We start from the raw sequence: 18,609 nt of genomic DNA on the forward strand, positions 1-18,609 counted from the left end.
CTTTGTTGTGAGACTCAAGGGATTTGGGTCTTGGGGTCCCAGGGAAGGTTTTTCAGGGGGACCAGAGTGCCCCAAAACACTCTAAATTTTTGGGTGGTGGCAGCAGGTACCAGGTCCAAGCTGGTAACTAAGCTTGGAGGTTTTCATGCTAACCCCCATATTTTGGACGCTAAGGTCCAAATCTGGGACTAAGGTTATGATAGGGTTATTTTTGTAATATAATATATAACAATGCTAGCAATAAGACAAACACAAGATAAAACACAATTTTTGTTGAGACGTAGATTTATGGTATTTTGGGTTGCTTTTTAGCTGGTACCAGCTTTTTTTGAAGTTTTGAAAGACAAAAAGAAATTATTTTTTTTTACTCCTTTTGGGGTGGCAGATTATTTCTTAATTTATTTTTATAAATATTTTTGCTGGTTGCAGGCAAAACAGAGGACTTACCCCCCATACTTTGTTGTGTTTTTGTTTTATAGGCAGGCCATGTTTTAATGGTTTTTGTGGTTATTAAATTTATGAGAGGGTAAAAAAACCAGTAAGGGTTGCTACTCTATTAATCTTGGTCAAAGAAATATATATCATGAATTAATGTACAGTACAGACCTATGGGGGTGCGGAACTTCTAAGGATGGAAGTTAAAGTGATGGTGACGACGCTTTTAAAGAGGTCACTTGAAACATCATGCATGCTATATTTTGTCTTCTCACCTCATGATCAGTTTAAAATAATATGTACATTATACATTTGTGCTGATGCCTATTCTTTTAAACAAGTTTTAAAAAAATAAATCCAAACACACTTTTGTTTCATGCTTTCTTTATTAGAATGTTAAGAAACTAGCAATACAGTACATTGACAATAAAATAAAATTGTCCTATTTCTAGTTTTCTGCAGTATACAAACACAATCCACACTATATGTGTTGATGTGAAGAACAGTATTCTGAACAATTCTATCATGCACAATTATTTTCTATTGTGTACAGAGAGATATTATGGATTGTAAAACTCCAGGCAGGAAACAACCGTTTAGATATGTCATGCGAGAAGTGCTTAGATTCTGCTACTGTTAATTGATTTAGAATTTTTATTTTTTTGTTTTCTTTGGGAGTAACCCTGTCAATCTACAAAAATCTTTATGTAAGCTCTCTGTTCAAACGTGTTACTCTATCAGTATCTTGGAAATACAATGGCTTTACAGATTTGACTGGTATGTGAACAGGGTGCTGGAACTCTATCCTGCTAGGTTTAGAACAGGAGGTTTTCATCCGTGTCTTCTGTGAAATAGAGAAGAAGGAAAAAAATGTTACCATCATGAATGAACCTTTAATATGAAAGACCCATGAATGGGTCATGAGCTAGTCAGCACTTTCTCTCTAAAGTTTCAGATGCTGGCCTATTTTATTCACACCTCTATACAAACACAGATGTTCATATCAAATTGAGGTGCCACCCATCCTATATCTTCTCTGTTCAAGCTGCTTTCTCATTATGCAATAAATTCCCAGTGTGTTTGTTGTTCAGTAATCATCTCCTGCCTTTTCAAAATCACTAAGGACACCCCAACCCACAAAGGACAAACAGAACCATTAGTAACAGCACATACCATTGACTGTTACTCCTTTTAGTAATAATACCTTCATCCCCACCCTTCTCCCTCAGTCCTAGGGCTGATGTGGGACTGAAATGGCCCCTGTATAACTTACAGCAGTCTCAGGGCTACTATAAATTACACCTGCAGGACTGAGACCATTCCACCACTTGAGGATTGTCAGAGTACAAGACAACCCAGTTGTTCCCCTCACCATTCCAGAGCATGGACTGAAATGTCCCTTGCATGGAAAGAGGGATCGTATAGAACCATCTACAGTGGCTTTATTTCACATGGCGAGTTCCCTATGTCAGAGGAACCTCCAGCTTTCTGGAGCAGCACAAAGTACATTGAACAGGAACTAAGAACCTGGCCCAAAGTGTTTGGGGACCTGTTTGTGACAAGTTTTAAAATATTACTATGATTCTCCTATGCAAAATCAAGTTCTATTGCTGAAAAGAGGTTTGGGGTTTTTTTACATCTGCATCTCGCTGCTTCTTTTAGTATTCTTTTTTAAAAATGACCCTCCATATCTTGAGGGGGAGGCAGGAGGTGACAAAGTTTCCAGTTTCTTTTTATTTCTTATCTTTGCATCCTGCTGCCTATCTCTGTCTAATGTGGAACCTGGCCAAAAAGATCTTTGAGTTTCATATACTGTCTGTATTTTAACACTGAAGCTCAGGTGGCTCAGTTTCTGAACACTTCTAAATGGAAAACCCATTTATTCATAGTTCAGATGAACCCCTTATTCTTATTTAGACAGAAACAACACCACAGTGTTTTGGAAAACTCTTCTATAAAAAAGATGAGTGAGACCAAACTGTTGGTAAGGGACATAAAACAGTAATCATACTGTCAATGGTTTCAAAAGGATGGGGTACAGTACCATTGCAGGAGGAAATAGGCAGGGTCCAAAATAGGGAGGTTTTTTTGACGGAACAGGGTTTGATAGATTTCCTAGAGAGTTATATGGGGATGAAGAAGATGCCAACAAGACATTATATGCAAAGTGAGCTATGCTGTAAATGTGTGTGTTATGGAGCACCAGATTCTGATTCTATGGCTGATTTTCCTCTCACTTAAATCAGTGTGAATCTGGAGGTTAATGGACTACTGTAAAACAGGAGAGGAATTACGATTGGAGACTCGGGTCATGGGCATCCACTATTTAGGCTGACTGTGACCAACTGCAGATACCCAAAATACAGATGCCAAAGCAAGAGTTCCTCCGCAGGCCTCTGCCATTGGACTGGAATCTAAGGAGTGGGGCAGGGGGTTGAACAGCACCATTAAAGGCCAAATTCTCTTGTTTATATAGGTACAAACTGGAAATCAATAAGATTTTGACCTATAGTCTATATATAGATCTATAGGGCTCCTGTTCTGATCTTGTATGCATGGCCCAAGCTAGGTTGCTGTGTATGTGATTAGATATTTCACCCACTGCAAAATAGGTTGGAAATTACTCCTAATGTAAAACTTAAGCATGATTTTGGAACCAACCCAGAATGCTGTACCTTCTGAGATTCTGTCATCCCTGCATGCCATTTCATTCACCTCAGAACACTGCTAACTTGATGTTCATGCCAAAGTGTCTTAGCTTCTGTGTATGAACTGAGATACTCTCTGCCTACTCTGGAAGGGAGCAATTCTCCCTACCCACCTGCCTCTCAACCTTATGGCTTTACCTTCTTTAATTCCAAAACAGTGGCACCACTCCTTCAAAGAGACATGCTTATTTCTGTCAGCATCACACTCCTGGAAAAAACGAGTTATGCAGTGTTCCATGGGAACTAGAGAAGCTCGCAAAGGAGCAAGCTCTGAGTGCGACAATAATCTGAAATGAAATAAAGGTAGCATATGATCTCTGTTTCTGGGGGTAAGAAATCAGGGTCAGTGAAGAATGTCAAGGTTACAAGGGGATAATAAGAAACATGTCCGATATTAACTATCTTAAGGATTTTGTATATCTTTAATATTGTGATAATTCTGTTCATATAATCTTTGAAACTACAAATAAGCCAATAATACATCTCTCTGGTGACTAACCACTATGGATTACTCCCTTGTTCTCACAGTCTCACTATCACCCAGCCCAGGTGAGTTTGGTGCTTTTTCCCCAGACCCTTAATATTTTCTGTGAAATCCTATAATTAAAGGTGCTATATATATATTTATTATGAAATCTGTGTGGGTAGCAGGTATTTGCAACTAAATCCCTTGTCCTTGTAAAACCAGATGAGTATCTTACAGAGGAAGTCCATGAGGTGAAGGATCCCATTTACAAGCTCCACAGAAGTTAATATAGAGAGGCCAATTTACAGTAGCAGAGGATCTGGCCCAGTATGTATGCCATTGAGAATAGTTGCACTTTTTGAAAGACGTGGTAAAGTAGAAAAATCATGATCTTAAAAAATGAATCAGAACTGAGCATAGAAACAGTTTCTACCTGTTGGCAGGGTGCCAATCAAGCTGGCTAAACTGCCAGTGCACTGGGTACACATACATATGATAGTTTTTCTCAAAGTCATGTAACAGAAGCTCAACTGGATTATCTCCAGCCATCAGACGTTTTTCATTCTGGTAGATTTTCTTGACCTACACCAATAAAGGAGTGGATTGTTCAGTGACAGAAGGACTAATTGGAATAACATTCACATGTTGTCATTCACACACACACATGTATCTTCACTGAAATATCACGAGAGAGTTGTTTTTGCAGTATTTGTGGCTGGAAGTTGAGCTGCTGGAAATTGCACTAAACAGTCTGTCCTTATATGTTTACCAGCACATTTCTTCAGACCTAAGCAGTATGGGTATTTCAGATAAGCTTTGGATATGTATCTGAGCTGAACCTGAAATCCTAGCACCTGATCTTCAGGTCTAGCTATGTGTACTCAATGCAAGATACAGGGGTTGGTGGGAAGTAAAGTGGCTGTACGTCACATTACTGTCACTCGGATGCTGAGACTGCTGGGTGTTGGTTCAGCCTCCGGCATATGATTCCCCTGTACCAGAGCATCTTTGACCACTCATTTATGGCAGCTTTTCAGTCTGTATGTGCCAGGTGGGTGGAGGGGGAAGGGAGAGAAAGGACGCAGTTGTGCCTCCTCAATCCTGCACTAGTCTGTCTCAACTGGGGGCTTGATCTAACTTTTCTCTCACTTGTATAAGATCTGTAACTCAGTAGTGAATAGGCATAGCAGAGGTCTGCAATGCTAAACCCTGCCTATTCACTTTCCTCTCATGACACATCTGCTCTACTGGGGAAAGGAGCAGCTGGCACAGGAGAGGGTTCTGCCAGTCTTGTCAGTTGTATGCCAATTAAGTTGTATCCCCTGTGCAACCGGAATCATCCATTGACTAGCTGAGGCCAGAGTCTGTCAACTTTGCACCTTCTGAGCAACTTCAAGTGGCAATAGCACGTTTGAGACTCTGGCCACAGTCTCCATGGTTTTAGAGCTGAATCCTACAAGATGTGGAGTATCTCCCATTTTCACTCAGAATTGCAGGTGCTCAGCAGCACCTTGCAAGAGATGTTCAGCATCTTGCAGGAGCTAACACTTAGAAAGTAGCTTATTGTTCTCGCCAGTGCAGTCCTTGGTGCCTCTGTTGAGCCTGCCAGCAAGATTGCCAATTATGGTGGCACTTCTAATGATGATGACCCCTATCCATGAGGAACTAGACTCTGGCCACCAACTCTTGTCGCAGAAATCACTGACCTGCCAGAAGATAGTGCAATGATATTATTAATAGAACTGGAATAGACCCACTCAGACAACGTCCTTACCCCATACTAATCCTCTGTAACCTCCAGTGATATGACAATGCCAGAATAATAGTGATGCAATTATACAGGATAGTTGAAACAGCTCTCTCCCTTTCTAATGAACAATGAATGTCAACAACACCACCATGCAGTTTCATAGCTCTCAAACATATTGTTAATGAGTAATGGTTTTGTTTAATTGTAGATTATTAGTGTATAGACCTGGATGAGTTCTGCAAACAATTTCCCATGATTATTCAATCCAATTTTAAATTAACTTTTGGATTGATTGTGTTTGCCCATTCTTTTGGGTTCACTTTCTCTGAGTATCATGGCAGGAATTTCTTTGGAAAGACCAAATTGATGCAAATATTGGGGATTATTCGTGGAAAGCAGATTCTGAACTTGTAAAAGTGAGAATTTGCACCAAAAATCAGCTTCGAAGAGTTACAGTTATTTAGATGGGGAAGAGAAATGTATCATGTAACCTGGGTATCTAATGAAAACATACAGCTCACATTCTAAATTTCATATACTGAATAGTCACAAAGAACTTCGCACAACCAATCCACAGATTAAGAATTATTCACAAAAAATCCCAAACTGTTCTCAGACATTTCACTAACATTAAAAAGAGGCAATGTTTATTAAGTAAATTGTTTGTCACATGATTTGCCCAGCTCAAGTGACACGGCTGCAGCTGTGTTTTATTTGGTACTAATTACTCACTTTACTCCTCTGTTTGTCAGATAGAAATCCAGACCTGTCCAGATCATGCTCATAGAGCTGCATGAGGACGTTCTTGAGCCAGTGTCTCATCCGGAGAGGGAACTGATCCACTTCATAGTCAGTGCAAGGAGGAATGTCTGTTTCAAACCACGAAGGATTCTAGTCGCATTATCAAGAGGTGCATGAAGTCCCTAGTTTCAAGCATCTCCAAGCAAAATCTGAGTCTTATGAACCAATTTTCAGCTCAACCTTAAACTGGCATCTATTTTTGTGATGTAAAATTGGGAATGCCATTGCAATTTGCTGCAGCTATTTACAATCACACTTTAGATTACTTGGATGCTCAATTCTGATTCTGTATGAGACAGTTGCTTAGTTGTCTGTGTGAATTAAACTGCCATCAGAAATAATTATGAGCATAGAATTGCACCAACGAGTAGTTTTGCTTGCAACAGTTTGCCCCTTACTGTCTTTGGCCCTAATTCTGCAAATGCTTAAACATATGCTTAATTTTAAGCATATGAGAAGTCCCATTGACTTCATAGGACCTATTCAGAGGGCTACTCCTATGTCTAAAATTGAGCATATACATAGTGTTCACATGATTGGGATCATAGGGTATGTCTACACTGCAGCTGAAGGTGTGATTGCAGCTTGGGTAGGCATACCGGCACTAGCTTTAATCTAGCTAAATTATCAATGGCTAAAAATAGCAATAGGAATGACTGTGTATCCTGGTGGTTAGAGCCCTCACGTGGGAGATCCAGGATCCAGTCCCCCTGCTCCAAACTGGAACAGCTTCCACAGGAAAGGTGGAGGGTGCCCCCCCTCAGAGTATCCCAGAGCCCAGTGGCTGGGGCACTCACCTGAGTGTTGGCAGATCCCAGATAAAATTCCTCTCCCTCTCTGATGGATGAGGAGCTACATCAGTGGTCGCCCACCACTTAGTGAAGATCCTAACCCAGGGCTACCAGCTAAGAGGGAGGGCCTCCCCCTCACTAAAGCAGCATAGATGCCTCGCACCAAGAGACAGTTTGCAGCTGAGAATCCCAGCCAGATGGAGGCACCTCCCTGAAGCCCAAATTTGGACACCTATCTCTGAGAGAGGGGCAGAGCTTAGCAAACTTCCTTTGACTTGGCACCTCCCATTGGCTAGCTTAGGCATGGAGTTGACTAGTGTTCTGGCTTTTATGAATCCCATTCTAAGGCACCAGTCTCTCTCCATTCATTGTATAGGGAGCTTAGGTGCCTGATTTAGGCTTTGTGAATCCCGTGCTTTTCTAGGCACTTAGAAGATTGACGGGGTAATGTTCAGCCTGCCATTGCCTGCGTTCCTTTGTGAATCTAGCCCTTAGTCTCTTAGGTTCCCATCTGTAAAATGGGAATGATAATTCTTCTCTACCACACGGGGTAGTTGTGAGGATAAATACATTAATGACTCTGAAGTGCTCAGATATTATAGTAATGAAGGCCATATAAGCACCTAGATAGACAGAAAGAGAGCCAGAGATGGTAACTGGGATGGAGGCAGGCCCAAGGCATATTGCAGGTAGAAAAGTGCTTGAACCACAAAGGTAGCCAGGACTTTTGTGCAGCTTATTATAGAAAATGGACCTGTCTAGGGTTCTGAGCTTATTTCTAACTGGTCACTGATACAAAAGAAGGGTGTGGAACAAGAGCCTATGTTTAGTGTCTAGATACTAAGATGATGGGCCCTGTATATATAGGTAAATTATATATTTATAAATAAATAAAGCCTTACATTTGCAGGATCCCATATAGTCCAAGTGCAGCTGGTGTCCCATTTTTGTCCCTTCAAGTTTACACTTAGTACCAAAGAGCTGACATGTGCCATCGTAGGTTTTATTATCAGTGCCACAAACCTAGATAGCAAAAAAAAAAATCTAGTCAATAACACTGTCAGATCATATGAACATTAATATATAACATTCATGACCAGCAAATATAACACGTGGCCATTGATGTATGAGTGCTCAAAGGAAAAGAGTGCTCAGAACTTCTGAAAACCATCCCTTTTATTTAGGCATCTAAATATGGATTTGGGTGATTAACTTTAGGCACCCAATTCTAAGCGTTTTGGATATAATTTTGCAGCAATGATGTAGGAACCCCGTAGCAACTCTGTTGGAAACATTACTAAGTAATGTCCAAAATACATAACTCTGTGTATGTGTTTGCACATGCTAAAACCTCACAGAAGCAAATGTAACTTTTAATTTTATTCTTGGAGTAGCTAAAGAATTATTGCTGAGCAATTGTAATTTATTTTTTATTCAAGTAGTGTACTGATAGTTCTATAATCCCATCAAATAGCAATCAAGAATATTTTGTGTGAACTCTGCCCTTTGGGTATATGATTATTAAAATAATTGGGAACCATTCACAAGCTCCCTAGAATTGCACCAATTAATATCAGAGGAATGGGGTATCAGGCAAGTGCTGCAGAGAGTTCTTTCTGTGCCTGTGTACTCCATGGAATACTTACATGCTCATGATCTTTAGTTGGAGGGCAAGCAGCCGGATCTTGGCAAACACAACTAAGTTTTTCTTGTTCATCTGCTTGGCAGACCTTACCTCTTTTACAGTGGAAGTTCCTACAAGGATCTAGAAAAATATCAGACCAGCCTATTAGAACAAATTGCTTGAGTGCTTATCGAAAGTTTATCAAAACACAGTTGAATTTCTTTAATCAAGAAATCTCATTAGAACAAGATTTTTAGTACTTACTGGTTGCAGCTGAACTGGAAGTATCTCCTCCTGTCATCCCCCCCCCCAAAAAAAAAACCCAAACCCTCTTTCTCAGTAGTTTGATATTTCTACTTCCCAGCCCAGCCCAAGTCAAGCAGTGGAAAAACGTGAAAAAGAAAGAAAAAAAGTTTAGATTCAGTTTCAGTATTTGTTTATGGTGAAATTTCATATCTGTTCTTGTTGAATCCAAATCATTTTGCCATTTCATGATTTAAATCAAACTAAGATCACATCCTCCCCCAAGGTGATATGTTTCAGTGGAAAATAACTCCAACTTTTATACAGATGTCACAAAAAGCAAGGGTTCTGTCTGCAACTTTTTTTTGTTACTGTTGTTACAGTTCTTTCAACACTTAAATAAATAAATACAAGGGCATGCAGAACAGATTCTTCCTTGTGCACAACTCTGTAATATACAGGATCAAGTGCAAGCAAAATTCAGTCATGTGAAATCACATCATGAATAAAGCAGAAAAAAAAATCCACAACAGCAAATTCCACAGCTTGATAGCGTTAGCACAGTGGTTTTCAAATTTTTGTACTGGTGACCCCTTTCACATAGCAAGTCTCTGAGTGCGACCCCCTCCCTTATAAATTAAAAACACTTTTTATATATTTAACACCATTATAAATGTTGGAGGCAAAGCAAGGTTTGGGGTGGAGGCTGGCTGCTCGTGACCCCCCATGTAATAACTGACCCCCAGTTTGAGAACCCCTGTGTTAGTAGTATTCTAATTGCTTTGCCGATAGATTACTCACAGAGAAGAACCTTCATACTGCTATCACTGGAACTTTCATCCTCATTGTATGAACTGTCTGTCGTCATAACCTTTACAGTCACAAAAGCAAAAGTAGAAGTTATAATAGATCTCTTGTAGAGAAGACACATTCAACCAACATTTGCCCCCAGTTACAAATGTGCAACTTCATAGGCTTTATGTAAGGGCACAATCTGGTCCGGTGGTGAAAAAAATACAGTCAGTATTTCCTTTTTCCTAAATAAATGGAAGGACAATACCCCCATAGCATGAGGTAGCACTGTTTTCAGAAAAAGATACGGTATGAAAACACTAAAGCTCCAGTTCAGCAAAGTGTTTAGGCATGTTCTTAAGTTCAACCTATCAACAAAAAAATTATACATACTTAACTGCTTTGCTTAGTAGAGATGGATAGCTGAATTGGGACCTAAGTCCCTATGCATACACATTACTGAAGCCAAATTCTGTTCTGATTTACACCTGGCATAAACACAGAAAGTCAATGGTACTCCACTAGCTATAAGTCAGTGAAAAATCTACCTCTAAGAGTCTATACCAGAGGTGCCTGCAACTTGTCAGGAGCTGAGGGGCTATATCTAATTTACATACAAGTATAATACTTAAAAATGAAAAGTAAACCTCTGCAACTATTGTATAATATTTGCTTGTGCTTAGACTATATCTTCCTTTATAGATTAATACAAATGTATCAAGAATTTACCAATAATAAAAACTTGAAGTGGATCAGCTATGCTTTTATGCTGCAGTCATCAGGGAAAATGAAGGATTGTTACCTATAATATGAGGATAGTCTAATCTTAAAATACATTGTAAAAGACAAAAACTGCAAAGTATTCACAGAGGAATTAGAGAAGGACAGCGGATACCTTTTAGAATCATTATCTCTCTGAGCCACATTTACATATAGTAAACAACAGTGGTTTATTTTTTAGGACATTGGTTTAATCCTCACACAGAGAGCAGAGGGTGTTAGATAGTGAATTTCAACCAGGATACCAATCTGTGTTCACAATGAAGACCTGACTCTCAAAAAACACTGGAAATACACACATTTATTGTGTTCTGGTACTACTAGTCCAATCAGATCATTGAAGTAAATAGTCAAATTGAAGATTGCTTTGTGTGATGAATAAACTAGGATGAAATATATCCCATTGATGTGAAAAGGAAGATTTAGATAAAGAACTCTGTTTATGTAATTTATGAACTCTCTTGGACTTAAGTTTGGCTGCATCTTTACTTTTTTATCACCCATATTTTTTAAAGACACTTACATTATCTTCAGGTTCCATGGTGTTCACACTCCTTTGCACAAGGCTGATTATTTTCTCACGTTCCTCATTGTCAGAAATGGCTGGCTCATGACTATAATAATCTTGTTCAAAGTGAATGAGGTGTTTAATGTTGACATTTTGGTCATCCTCTGTCTCATTAGTCACCACACTTTCATCTTCATCCTTTCCTTCCCCCTGCGCCTCAGAACTAATGCTTCTGTGATCATTACTTCGAATTTGTTCACCCTCGTGGTAGGCTGCTTCCTTTTGGCTTTTTTTGAAATCTTCTTCATCGCTCTCAGCATCATTATTAGAATCATCATCATTGTTTTCATGACTGTTGTCCTCAACATTGCTGGCCTCCATATATGCAGCAGCTTTTTTTAGATTCTGTCTTTTCACCACTTCCTCGTGGTCACTAATGCTCTGTGTATTGTCTTGGAACCTATCTTCATCCTCCTGGCTTGGCCACTCAGCATTCTGATCTTGTTCAGTACTTTTTGGTGAGCTTGTCACCTCTTCTCCTTTATGTGACTGTGCTGGGGTACTATTCTCCTCATCTTCTTTTTGGTCAGCCTCTTCAAATTCCTCATTCTGCCTCTTAGTTATCTGGAGAGGCTGACTAGCATCTCTCAGCATTTCATCAGATTGGCTGCTATCTTCATTCTTCTCACTCCTGTAGAGATCTTGAATTTTCATGTGGGCTTTTTGCCTCCTGTCTCTGTAGCCAGTTTCATCCCATTCCTCTGTCTCCTCCTCCTCCTCTTCCTCATCACCTTCACTGTTGTTTTCAAATAATCCAACAGGATTTTTATTGTACATCCATGTGTCCTGTTCCTGATCAACAGTGAGACCCTGCCCTGGGTTTTCCTGATCATCGCTAGCCATATTGCTTTTCTTAACATCGTTCTTGAACTGATGCTCACGATTAGATTGATGGCTGCTGCTTCTCTCAAAGACACTCTCCTGATTGTCAGAAGCCAGCGTTACACCCATGTTCTGAGCAAGGAAGTTAATACGCCCTAAACTTCTTTTCACTTGACGCTCACTACTGTTTCTTTCCTGTCTGTTAGCGTTCCTATGCTCATCCTTGTCTTCATCATCCATCATCAATGTCTGCTCCTCCCTGTCACTGCTGCCCTGAATTGAGAGTAAATCATTATTGCTGTTCATATACTGCTCAGACTCTGAGTTTTTCTTCTTTGAAGATTCAGAAGAAGTATCTCTAACCTTCCAAAGAAAAATGCATGTTTATTGAACAGTATAATAAAGACTTAATTTTATAACTCTATTTCCAAGTCAATATTTAATATGCTATTTTCACTCGTTAATACATAGGATGAAACGTATCAGTGCATAGATTAGTGGGACTCCCTGTGACATCAGTGGATTTGTGGGTGCTCTGCAAGTTTGACAATCAACCCATTTTTATTTGGAGTTGTGATTTCCAATGGAGTTAGACACCTAAATCCTACTGAGACTTGATAGGAGTTGGATCTCTGACTCATTTAGGCTCCCTTGGAAATCTCAGCTTAGGTGCCTAAATATTGACTAACATTAGGTACTTGTATTTGCAAACATTGTCAGCAGTAATTATCAGTTATCCTAGAGGATAAATACTGTGCTAGCAATAGCTTTGGAATGCTCAACAGGCAGGTAGGGAAGAGACGAGATTAAAGTACTTGACTAGGTATCTTCCTGGGTAGTGCACTGTGCCTTATCATTTCAGGATCACCAGATCTATTCTGTATGATGGTGATGCAGCTCTGCTTCCTTGCTGAGTTAAGCAGGAGTCCTATTTAATTTGATGGCACCAGCAACACCTTCCCAAAACCAGCTGTGAGCATCAAGGTGTGCATTGAGGGGATGATCCTACAACCAATGAAGACAATGGCAAAACTGGAGGACCAAGCCCAATGTAAGTGTGGGACCCAAGGCTGTGAAGTGGGAGTGGGAGGAATGATTGAATATCAGAACTGACCTAAAGCTTTTTACTCTACATTGAAATGAACTAACACTGGACCTTTTTAAGATGAAAAAATATGGTTTAAGGATCCCATCCATCTCCTTTCATCTACCTACCAATCAGAGAAAGGAAGGAGCTGAGAGAAGGCCATGACGGAAGTTTAAGATGTTGGTCACTCCCAATTATCTTCCCTACAGCTTTACAATAGGGAACTCTCTTCTGTTGGCAGGGTGCAGAGTCAGTGGCTGCTAAAGAATTACAAGTAAAGGAGGTTGCAGACCATTCACGTTAACATGTAGAACTCTTTATGTTTTTGTGAACCAAGTCTCCAGACCTTCAGAGGTTTGCTTATCACAGGGGTCCCCAGTGGTCCCCAACAAATTTCGGAGGCATTTCGGAGGATGCTAGACCATCGCCACAGTCCTTTGTCTGGCTTATCACTAAGCAAAATCATAGAGCTTGACCCTGATCCTATTTAAAGCCCAGACTTCATTGCCCTCAATGGATTACTCGTGTGTGAGATTACTGTATTTACAAATGCCTAAGATACTGGCAAAACACTCCCACTGACTTCTGTGGGTACAGGATTGGGACCTTTTTATAATGGACACTTAATGCTATAGGACTGTGTGTGAATCAACTGCATCCTATTTTGTAAAGCCAAGCTGGTATCAAAAGTATTTCATTAGCATTTCCCTCTAATCCAATGCACCTTCTGATACAGTTGGGACTGTATGAAATATTCAAAATGAAATTCACAACTCTGTTTTTTAACTGGGGAATAAGTACATCTTTCCTCAAACATACTATTTTTGAGTCAAAATGTTTTGGTAGTAAACTACAAAAATTTGCATATGCATTTTTGCATATTTTGACTGTAAACTGGTTATCTTGCAACAATTGAATAAAAAGACCATTTTGCAACATAGAAATTTTGCAAGACAAAGTTAGTGCAATGTTTCATGAATGTAATTAATGTCTTTTCACTTTTTTCTACAACATTAGTTACAATACACTTTCTGTATGTTTCGAGCTTGGCAATTTTTAAAGGAACCATATAGGAACTTTTTTGGTTATGTGAAAACAAATAGCCGATTTAGGAAATGTACCTGCAATTGACTACCATTAGAGGGCAACTGGTCTGCTATAAATGTTGCATATTTGCTTGCAACTAGTGAATCGCCCAGTATTGGTACTGCAATATTTTGTCCTGCTGCAGATGTCTTCTCTGTATGTTGTTTCTCGGAGACAGTTGCCGCCTGGGAATTGTCTGGCATGAACCTGAAATTTATCTGAAAAAAATTAATTATACTGTAAATTGTTCTGATGGATACATTATGAAATACTAAAAGTCATCCCCCTCCCCCTTATAACCTGTAAGACAATCCAGAACACCATGTGTAATGGTAGATAACTTATCTGGAAACATGTTAAGAGCAAGACATAACTCATGATAACAAAAGGTAGGTGGAGGGAGGCTGGATTTTGCATTTGGTTCCACAAAAATTTGGTTGAGTTTTGTTTTTACAAAACATCACAGTTAGTTTGGCACCAGACTCTATTTTTTCTGAACCACGAAAGTTCAGAGGGTGGGGGAGTAAGAGACAGAGGTCTGGTTTGGGCCCATCTCTAAATATAAAAACATGAAACAGAGCTTTTGTTGGCATAAATTTACACCAGAGAAGGGTCTAGCTCAACAGCAGCATTCTGCCCATCTTCGAATAGACTCACCTCTGTCAAATATGAACAACGAGCAGTAAAAGCTACATTAGATCAAAATGACATTTTCATGTACAGTAACTGTTATGATACCTTTGAGAGTCTCCACTCTATGATTGTTCATATAATAGTTTCTCAGTAGGGCCCAAATCCTGCTAGCTTTACCAGGGGTGTGTGGGTAAGGCAACCAGGATTTGACCCTTGGATTGATCTGCTATTTCCTGCAATAAATACACAGATATCATGTTTAAATTTATTAACGGGCTGTGAGAATTTCTCCAAATGCTATGAAGACAGCTCCTAGGATGCATAAGAGATCTTATCAGGATCTTTGAGCATGCTTCTCTGCCATTGGCTAGCTAACATGTGAAAGGTGAGGAGTTTCATAGTAATTCACGGGGGAACTACTTTACCTAAATGAACCTGTGAACAAATACATATACAGAAATGTGTTTCATGTATTGGAGCTCAGTATTATATTGTGGCCTGGTACTTGAAGAAACAAATACCTTTTCTGAAATTTTCCGCCCACGGATTCCAAGTTTGTACATTAAGGGATAGGTTTAGAATAGAAAATAAGATTAAAACCTGCATATAAACAAAATCTTTAACAGGTCACTGGGAGACACAATGATCTCCATACATGAAAATTCAAACGCAGGGTAAGTGATAGATTGAAGAGAATTTACCGGAATAGCAAAAGCTGATCCCACGAGGCAAATGAAGAAAGTCACAGGCTTCATGTTTTCCAGATCTCTAAAAGGACAATAATAAACTCTAGAATGGTGGAATTTGGAGGTTTTCTTTCAGAAGAAGTGTGTCAAGGTTTGGTTATAACTATTCGAAGCTGTTTGATGCAAACCATTTAGTGGACATTTGGGTGGGTGAATTGGGGGCGGGGAAACACAAATCAAAAGTCACAAAGTTCCCCCACAGAGTCCAGTAGTGTGTGATTTCAATGGAGTTGTGCCTGCTTATGCCAGTAGTCACTTTGGCCCAGTTCTTTTACAATATGGTGTGTGAAGGAATACAGAATTGGGTCCTGGGGGGCTCACGTGCTGTATTGTTAGACCAGCTCTTCTGAGTGCCCAGATATTTGCCAAGTGGCCCCTCTGTCCAGTTCCTGGACCCTGTTCTGTGTCTGACACACTAACTGACTATAGATTCTTTTACAGCCACTGCTTCCTCCATTCCACAGATCAGCTTCTGTAGCTAGAAGGCCCCAGCTCAGTCCCTGCTCTGCTTAATTCAGATCTTTCAGACCTGGGACTTGAACATTTGTCTCCCACATCCCAAGTGAGTGCCTGGAACACCATGTGACTGGCTATCTGGATTGGGGTCTCTCTCGCTCTCTTGCTGTTCTATGGGATGGGAGAACCATTTCCTGCCCAGCTTTAGTGCTGACATCATGGGAAGCTTTCCTTGCTTTATTTATGCTAATGTCAACATGTAAGCGAAACAGAGACAGCTCATTTATTTTGCTTGCTGAGGTAACCTGCACAACTAAAACTTAAATCTTATACCTGTGTAGTGCATCGGTAGTGGCAGTTTGTGTGTGTGTAGCTATATCGATGCAAAAAAACCCCACAACCCCTGGGGACTTAGTATATTGTATTTCTTTTCTTTTGTCTTATATTTATTTCCCTTCTCTTATTCTGGTTCTTTTTTTTATATGCTCTTCTTAGGCTTTCTCTCCACTTTCTCACCTTTTTTCTTTCCTCTGCTGCTTTTCTTCATATCTCTCCTTTCACTTCACATTTATCTGCCCTGTTTTTCTCCCCCATCCATCTTTCTCCACACCTCACTTCTTTGATTCCCCCTACACCTTTTCCCATTGTCTGTATAAGTGGAGCATGTATTGCCCTATTTTTAATTAAACGAAACAGCGTCTCAATTTGCTGGTTGAGTTCACTGGCACATGAACAATCTGGCTGTACCCTCAGTTAGTAAGGTTGGGAATGTCAACTACAATAAGCTTCTGAGACTCAGTGCATGTATAAGAATGTTATTTATCCAGGCAGTTGTTTGCCAGTGCTTGGAAAAAAACATCAAAGACCATAAGGAAGAGTTCCAGGCAAGTCTCTGTTCTTGGAGCAAGTTCGTACACCGAGGAAACAATGGCTTACATTGATTATTGTATTTGGTAGGAGATCCTGCAAAAGCATCCTAACCACCCCGCCCCCACTCCCGACTGAAGGAATATCTGTTGGAAGTTGCTTTTGTGTTAATGTTTTTAGTTCCTTAATATCAACATTTTCCTCATAGGTTATACAGAACAAAACACTTCCTGAATATGTGCGACTAATGATGCAAACCTCCCTTCTTGCACCGCACAGTTAGCCTCCACTTGTAGTGCAGCGTAATAAAGAGCTTCAATTGTCTGTCTAGTTTGCAAGGTTTAGCTTTTTCAGGTGCACTCAGTAGAGATAAATAGAATACAACAGACAGCACAAGGGAAAGTGTGAAAGATTCCTAACACATATCTGCCTGGAAGCAAGTGATTTAGATCAGTGCTGTAAAAATTCTTTTGTATTGAGGGTCACTTTGGCAGCATGCCAGAAACACAAGAGCAGAAACTAATTTACATGTGAATTTCCATACTTTTTTTTTACATGACAGAGCCCTAGTATTTGTTTGCATTTCAGTATTTCTTGGTACAAGAATCAAGGAAGGAAGTGTTATCTAGCGGTTAGAGCACAGGACTGGGCTTCAAGCAGTTTGCGTTCTACTCCCATCTGACCTGCAGTGTGGCTTTGTGTCTAAGTTTTCCCATTTCTAAATCAAATTAATGACATGGATCTTCTTCTGTCAAGCGTTCTGAGATCTACAGAGGAACAGCACTAGATAAGAGATGTATTATTATGTTTAGCTCCACCATCGACTTTGACTTTTCTGGGGTTTGATTCTGTCACCTTTACTCAAATTAAGCCGTTGTTACTGGAATGAATGGGACATAGGGAAATTGTGACTCATTATCTGTAAAATGAGGATAATATCACTTACCAACTTCACGGAGGCCTTTGTGAGGCTTAAATCTTTATCATTTGAGGCATTTTGAGAGCCTTTGATAGAACATGGGAATTGCCAAGTTTAATCAGACCTGAGATTCATCCAGTCCAGAAGCCTGTCTGTGACAGAGGCCAATGCCAGATGCTTCAGAAGAAATGTAAGAACCCTGCAGTAGGTAGATGTGGGATAATCTGAGTCCCCCGCCCGATGTCAGGTCTCAGCCTGATCTCTAATAGTTGGAGATTGGCTTAAACCCTGAAGCATGAAGTTTAATATCCCTCCCAAAATAAAGATATTGTAGAAGTGCAATTATTATTATATGCCTTTGCAAATTTATTAACAATACAAATCTCCAGTTGATCAAGTTGTGTTTCCCCTATTGTTACAGAGAAAGGTGGCCTGGGCTGAATTAGAGCCCCACCCATGCATTTTGAACCTCCCTGCTCACTGGGCACTCATATACCTTGGGTCCCATCATTTATAGCTTTACCTTTTGGAAGCATTTCTTATTTAGCGCCCAATTCCAAGTGCATTGAAATAAATGGGAGCCTTACCTCTTAGTTTCTGCATCAACAGTAAACTTTTCAGAAGTGGCTCAGGCACTTAAGAGAATAAGGCCAGGTGTACACTAAGAGCGCTTTGGCTGTATAGCTAAACCAGGGCCACCCAGAAGATTCAGAGGGCCTGGGGTCTTCCGACAAAGACCTGGCACATTGGCGGCGGGTCCTGGGGTGGAAGGACCTCCCACTGCCGAATTGCCACTGAAGACCTGCCCCGGGACCCACCGCCGAAGTGCCGGAAGGACCCCCCGCTGCAGGTCTTCCGGGCACTTCGGTGGTGGGTCCCGGAGCGGAAGGACCCCCCGCCGCCAAATTGCAGGTGACAGAGACCCAGAGCGGAAGAAGCTCTGGGGGCCCAGGCCCCGCAACAGTTTTCGAAGCGAGTGAAGGACCCCGCTCCAGGGGCCCTGAAAATCTTTCGTGAGAACCCCTGCAGGGCCTG

The 18,609-nt window shown here is 40.4% G+C and overlaps 1 protein-coding gene across 6 annotated transcripts in view; it reads right to left on the reverse strand.

Moving 5' to 3' along the window:
- Positions 1-821: 821 nt before the first annotated feature.
- SPARCL1 (SPARC like 1) overlaps positions 822-18,609 on the reverse strand; it is a 100,444-nt gene continuing 82,656 nt past the window's right edge. For 2 of the 6 annotated variants that reach the window (XM_050946789.1, XM_050946790.1), the window contains 11 exons: positions 15,288-15,354; positions 13,989-14,171; positions 10,914-12,143; positions 9,619-9,689; positions 8,840-8,880; positions 8,598-8,716; positions 7,854-7,974; positions 6,092-6,228; positions 4,043-4,191; positions 3,282-3,430; positions 822-1,279 (listed from right to left, as the gene is read on the reverse strand). In XM_050946789.1, the coding sequence (XP_050802746.1) occupies positions 1,251-1,279; positions 3,282-3,430; positions 4,043-4,191; positions 6,092-6,228; positions 7,854-7,974; positions 8,598-8,716; positions 8,840-8,880; positions 9,619-9,689; positions 10,914-12,143; positions 13,989-14,171; positions 15,288-15,354 (2,296 nt within the window). In that variant the 3' untranslated portion in view covers positions 822-1,250. The other 4 variants (XM_050946792.1, XM_050946791.1, XM_050946793.1 and 1 more) reach the window with 4 other exon arrangements.

Source organism: Gopherus flavomarginatus, chromosome 3 (assembly GCF_025201925.1).
Source record: "Gopherus flavomarginatus isolate rGopFla2 chromosome 3, rGopFla2.mat.asm, whole genome shotgun sequence".
Lineage (NCBI taxonomy): Eukaryota > Metazoa > Chordata > Testudines > Testudinidae > Gopherus > Gopherus flavomarginatus.